Consider the following 6,768-nt stretch of genomic DNA (forward strand, 5'->3'; position numbering starts at 1 on the left):
TTTGTTTAAAAAATTTTAAAATGACCTAACTTAGTGGTTTTTACCTATCAATCACACCATCTTTCTTAAAACATCAAGCAACACCATCTTAGGGGGTCCTTTTACAAAGCTTTTACTGTAACTTAAAAGGGCTTAACATGTCGGGGGAGGGGGGCAGAGGGTGGGTGCATCCAGTGGCGTTCCTAGGTCGGCTGCCATCCGGGGCGGATCGCCGCTGCGCACCCCCCCCCCCCCCAGGGTGCAGTGGCGTCCGTCCCCCCAGGGTGCAGCATGACACCCCCCCCCCCCCCGGTGCAATGACACCCCCCCTCCCCGGCACATCAAGCCCCCCCCCCCCCCCGGGTGCATTCTTGGCTGCTGGAGGGTGCAGAGAGCAGCCGCGCACCTGTCGGCTCCACTGGCTCCCTGCTCCCTCTGCCCCGGAACAGGAAAGTAACCTGTTCCGGGGCAGAGGGAGCAGGGAACCAGCGGAGCCGATAGGCGCACGGCTGCTCTCTGCACCCTCCAGCAGCTTGCACCCGGGGCGGATCGCCCCCACCGCCCCGCCCTTCCTACGCCACTGGGTGCATCTCTGCTAATCAGTTAGTGACTCTACGTTACCATGGGCTAACTGATTAGCACAGGGTTACCATATAAGCCCATACCATCTACAAAAAGGGTGGTGGTATAAGCTCATGCTCTAATTGGTTTTAATGGCCACGCATTAATAGCAACATTAGCTCATTGCCATTAATAAAGAAAATCGGCCATTTTTCTGCTGCAGTACAAAAGGCCTTAGCACATGAGAAAATCCTGCATAAGGCCATTTTCTACCACAGTTTTATAAAAGGACCCTAGAGTAACATAATAAGTGACAGCAGATAAAGAAAGACCTGTACGGTCCAGCCAGTCTGCCCAACAAGGCAGCCAGTGTTGTAGCTGTTGCTCTGAACATAAGAGCATGAGTGGCCTAGTGGTTAGGGTGGTGGACTTTGGTCCTGGGGAACTAAGGACCTGAGTTTGATTCCCAGCACAGGCAGCTCCTTGTGACTCTGGGCAAGTTACTTAACTCTCCATTGCCCCATGTAAGCCGCATTGAGCCTGCCATGAGTGGGAAAGCACGGGGTACAAATGTAACAAAAGTAAAATAGATACTATTGGAGATTCTACATGGAATGTTGCTACTATTGGAAATTCTACATGGAATGTTGCTACTATTGGAGATTCTACATGGAATGTTGCTATTCCACTAGCAACATTCCATGTAGAAGGCTGCGCAGGCTTCTGTTTCTGTGAGTCTGACGTCCTGTGAGTCTGACGTCCTGCACATACTGTACGTGCAGGACGTCAGACTCACAGAAGCAGCAGCCTGCGCGGCCACATTGGTGATCTGCAAGGGCCGACTTCTACATGGAATGTTGCTAGTGGAATAGCAACATTCCATGTAGAATCTCCAATAGTAGCAACATTCCATGTAGAATCTCGAATAGTAGCAACAGTGGAGGAGTGGCCTAGTGGTTAGAGTGGTGGACTATGGTCCTGAGGACCTGAGGAACTGAGTTTGATTCCCACTTCAGGCACAGGCAGCTCCTTGTGACTCTGGGCAAGTCACTTAACCCTCCATTGCCCCATGTAAGCCGCATTGAGCCTGCCATGAGTGGGAAAGTGTGGGGTACAAATGTAACAACAATAAAATAGATACTATTGGAGATTCTACATGGAATGTTGCTACTATTGGAGATTCTACATGGAATGTTGCTATTCCAATAGCAACATTCCACGTAGGAGGCTGTGCAGGCTTCTGTTTCTGTGAGTCTGACGTCCTGCACGTCACTTAACCCTCCATTGCCCCATGTAAGCCGCATTGAGCCTGCCATGAGTGGGAAAGTGCGGGGTACAAATGTTACTAAAATAAATACTGGGTCAGACCAATGGTCCATTTAGCCCAGTATCCTGCTTCCAGCAGTGGCCATTTCAGGTCACAAGAACATGACAGAATTCCAAATAGTAGCAAGATTCATGCTACTGATTCCAGAGACAAGCAGTGGCTTCCCCATGTCTGTCTGTCTCAATAGCAGACGATGGACTTTTCCTCCAGAAACTTGTCCAAACCTCTTTTAAACCCGGACACACTAAACACCAATACCGTATTCTCTGGCAACAAGCTCCAAAGTTATATCTTATTTATTTATTTTAATTTATTTCTACATTTGTACCCCACATTGTCCAGCCTGGTGGTAAGTTCATTCTGGCGTACAATTAACTTGCATAAACCAGGGGTGTAGCTACGTGGGGCCACGGGGGCATGGGCCCCCCGGCCACCAACAGAAGCCTGCCCTTGCAGATCAGCAATGCGGCCGCGCCGGAGAAGAGGACTTCGGCTGGCGGGGGTTGGGAACCCCCACCAGCAAAGGTACCCAATGACGGTGGCGGGGGAGGGTTGGCGGCAGTGGGAAGAGGGGGTCGAAAGGGTTGGCGCCGGGGGGGGTCAAAGGTGGTGTTGGCGGTGGGAGGGGTCAAAAATGGTGGGGGGTCGGCGGTGCCAGGGGGAGGCTAAAATGTGCCCCCTCACCTCGGGCTCTGGACCCCCCTCCCACCGAAGTCTAGCTACGCCCCTGGGATAAACAAGCATCAAAGTTGTTTGGGATCAATGCAAGCCTGGTTCAGTTCAGTCAGTGATCATGTTATGTGGTGTGATGGACTCTTTGGCTATGTGATTTCTTCGGAAAGGAATTTCCTGGATAGGTGGGCTTTCAGATGTTTTTGGAATGTTAGGTAGTTGTTTATGCATTTTACATTTTTTGGTAGAGAGTCCCAAATTTTGGTACAAACATATGTGAAACTGGTTGTAAATGTACATTTGTATCTTAGACCTTGACATTTGGGAAAGTGAAGAGTGAGGTAGAATCTTGCATTCTTGTTTGCGTTGCGTATTGGTAAATCTATTAGGCCAGCCATGAATTCTGGTGCAAGACCGAAGATTATTCTGTGGGCCAGTGTGCATATCTTGAAAGATATGTGTGCTTTGATGGGTAGCCAGTGTAGGTTTCGGAGTAGTGGTCTTGCTCTTTCAAATCTATTATTTTCCAAGTATGAGTCTTGCTGCTGTTTCTAATCTCTGTAATGTGTGTTCCTTGCATCCTACATAGATTCTGGTGCAGTAGTCCGTATGAGCGAGAATCTAGACTGGACAAGTGATGCGGAATACTTCTCTAGGGAATAGATTTTTTATATGCTTAAGCTTCTCAAATAGTGTGGAACATTTTCTTTGTGGTATTTTGTTACCAGGCCATGGAAGGATGATTACGGTCTATTGGTTGACTCTAGAATTTTAGTATGTCTGCTATTGGAGGGATGTACCCATTGTCTGTGAAGTGTTTGGTATGTGTGGTGATGTGAGTATTAAGCAATGTGTTTTTACCTAATTCAGTTTTAATTTGAACGCTGATACTCAGGTTTCCATGGTGTTATACGATATAGCAATAGACTTTAAACTAGGGGGGGGTGACAAAAGGAACAAGGGATTTCAGAAAGTTACCCCCAGAATAAACATGATAGCAGAGGGAAAGGTCACGTAATGATAGTAACCAATCCTAAACTCACTAAGCACATGGAAAGCTATGTGCATAAATGCTCGTAGTCTAAGTAAAAAGGTTCAAGACTTGCAAGCCCTGATGTTTGAAGAAAACTTGGATATTGTTATTACGGAGACTGGTTCAACGATTCCCATAAATGGGATGTGACCGTACCGGGCTATAATCTTTTTAGAAAGGATAGAGAGGGCAAAGGGGTGGAGGAGTAGTGCTGTCTGTGAGCGACAATATCAAAGCGGCTGAAATGCGGGGAACCTGGGGAAAGGAAGAAGCTTTATGGATCGTCCTGGAAAGAGAAGATGGAACTTGTATCCACACGGGGGTTATCTACAGACCTCCTGTGCAAACGGAGAAGTTAGACAAGGATCTGATTGAAGACATTCAAAAGATTGGTATGAAAGGGGAGGCGCAACTGTTGGGAGATTTCAATTTGTCTGACATGGATTGGAACATCCCGTCTGCGGAATCGGAAAAGAAGTAGGGAGATTGTGGATGCCTGTCAAAGTGCCTTGCTCAGACAAATGGTGACGGAACCCACGAGGGAAGGGTCGATGCTGGATCTAGTGCTCACGAATGGGGGTAGTGTTTCCAATATCCGGGTGGGTGCCCACCTATGTAATAGTGATCATCACACCGTATGGTTTGATATAAGGACGAAGGCGGAGTGCGGACACACAAAACTCAAAGTATGCTTCACATCTACCCACTCAACTCCATTCATTATTTTATAGACCTCTATCATATCTCCCCTCAGCCGCCTTTTCTTCAAGCTGAAGAGCCTATGATTTGTTTTAAATTTACTACTTTGTAGTTTCATTGTGTGCCCCTTAATTATAGTATTTTTTGGACAGAGTAAACAAACGATTTCACGTCTATCCGTTCCACTCCACTCATTATTTTATAGACCTCTATCATATCTCCCCTCAGCCGCCTTTTCTTCAAGCTGCCGCTTTAGCCTTTCCTCATAGGGAAGTCGTCCCATCCCCTTTATCATTTTCTTCGCCCTTCTCTGCACAATGTCAACATAATATGTACTAGAACATTATACCTGGTAGTGAAGGGTGGTAAAGGCTCCTTGCGCTAACCGGCGCTAAGGGTAAGCCCCCAGACCTAAAAATAAAAAGTTCTGATATGCCGGAAATGGTGCGTGGTGGGGGCAGACAATAACACAGGGCTCCTGTGGTAGCCTAGTGATAGTGCCGAATTGGCACACGGCAAGCCCGCTGTGGGCTTGCCGCATCTTTGTGAAAGGGCCCCATAGTGAGATATAGCTTTATTAATAAGTATTTGAATGTTTATTCCACTACTGGGAGTGTGATTATGTGTTTAGATTTTTCATGCTGGGGGTGGAATTTAACAGGTTGGACACAATTTTGAAATTAAAAGTCATAAGGCTTTTCAGGAGGCTGTGAACACAACACAATAAATAAACAACCTTCTTGTGAACACCCTGATGAGGGCATTGAGATTCTTAGGCGACCCGCTCACATTGGATCTGTATATGCTACTGGGGCTCTGCACAGTTACATCTCTTCCCTGGGTATAAACAGTGACAGGGAATGAAGAAGTCATTAGGCATTGAAAAGAGAAAAAATGTACATGATTTTAGACATAATTATAACTACACAGTTGCACTTAGTATGTTTTCTATAGGAAAACCATCTATCTGTCCTATATTCTATCTCCCCAACAGTCCTTCACACTGACTTTTGAGTTCATTTCTTTAAGAGTGAAAGTGCACACCTCTGGGTCCAGGGAACTTTTCCCAGAGACCCCCTGCTTCTCCATCTTCTCTCCTCTGAGACTTGATGTGCTGATGGTGCCTGCCAAGGTGCCACTTCACACCTCTCCCTGCAAGGGATAAAGTCAGGAGATGCTCAGGGCTCTCCACAGAGCCAAGTCAAGACACTGCCAGTCTAGCACAAGGCCTTGAAGACATGAATCGCTCCCCAGCATACCTCCTGCCCCAAGACTGCCTGCTGTCTGCAGACTCTACCCTGATGCAGCCCTGGAGATGTTCCGATTCTGATGGATACAGCAGCCTCTCTCCAGCATCTTCCACTGACTCCTACAGCCTCTCCCCTCCATATCCTTTCTACCCATCCTCTCCAGGGACTTACTACAATTTGTTCGGAGCTCAGGCCCAGAACGTAGGTCCAAAACAGAGAGCTAAGCAATCTTTCATCCAGCAGAGCAGAAGAGGCAGGAGCAGAATGGCCTGCAGCCAGAGACAGAGCGCCAGCGAAAGGGAGAAGCTGAGGATGAGAGACCTCTCCAAAGCTCTGCACAATCTGAGAAACTACCTCCCACCCTCACTGGTGCCAGCAGGTCAGAACCTCACAAAGATCGAAACCTTGAGGTTGACCATCCGCTACATCTCCCACCTGTCAGACCTGCTGGGGCTCAGCAAGGAAACCCTGACCCAGAGAAAGGAAGCCCAGGTCCGAAAATGTGACACCTGTCCAGAGGGCCTGGGTTGCTGTCAGGAGAAATTGCACAGGCTTTGCCCCAAAGCTGCACTGCGGCTGGAAAAGTCATTTCAGGACTCAGAACTCTGCCAGTCCTCTCCATGCTGTCCTTACATGTTTACCAAAATAAGAGACTTTCCCCTGGGGCCTGGAGAGCAAGCCCTAGGCGCTGAATCTGAATCCGAATCCAGGTCTCTTCACTGCTCAGAGGTGAGACTCCCTCCAGTGCAGCAAGGTACTGAAGTCATTCTTCCAGCTTCCTGCAGCCTCCAGAAACACACAGCAGACCAAAGAACTTCACAGCTCACCCCAGAAGAATCTCCCTTGTCTTCACCGGTATCCATAGATCTGGGATTTTTTCAGGTACAGCAATGATTTGTAAATGTTACTTTGATGTTGCTGCAAAAAAAAATAGGCATTTTGGTTACATACTGATCTATCTCAGACACCCACTCTTTTCTTTGATGTATAGTAAATATTTGCATGATGAATCTTTAATAGTAAATGTGTTTCTGATTTAAAAAACAAACAAACAAAAGAAAAACACTGAGGATTGGTGTGTCCGCTTTGCTACTGGGGTTCTGAGTCACAAGGACATATTTAGGGATGTGTTGAGCACAATAGCTCTCCTTTAAGCAGAATTATTACCAGTGAAAATGGGACTGAAGCTGCTTTCTGTAGTGTGACATCATCAATGCAGTCCATTGGTCACTTCCCAGTGATGTCAC

General features: G+C 47.3%; 1 protein-coding gene across 1 annotated transcript; it reads left to right on the forward strand.

Annotated features, from left to right (window-relative positions):
- Positions 1–5,509: 5,509 nt before the first annotated feature.
- Positions 5,510–6,415, forward strand: LOC115462279. Its single transcript, XM_030192294.1, has one exon. The coding sequence runs from the start codon at positions 5,510–5,512 to the stop codon at positions 6,413–6,415; it is 906 nt and encodes a 301-aa protein (XP_030048154.1).
- Positions 6,416–6,768: the final 353 nt, after the last annotated feature.

Source organism: Microcaecilia unicolor, chromosome 1 (assembly GCF_901765095.1).
Source record: "Microcaecilia unicolor chromosome 1, aMicUni1.1, whole genome shotgun sequence".
NCBI lineage: Eukaryota > Metazoa > Chordata > Amphibia > Gymnophiona > Siphonopidae > Microcaecilia > Microcaecilia unicolor.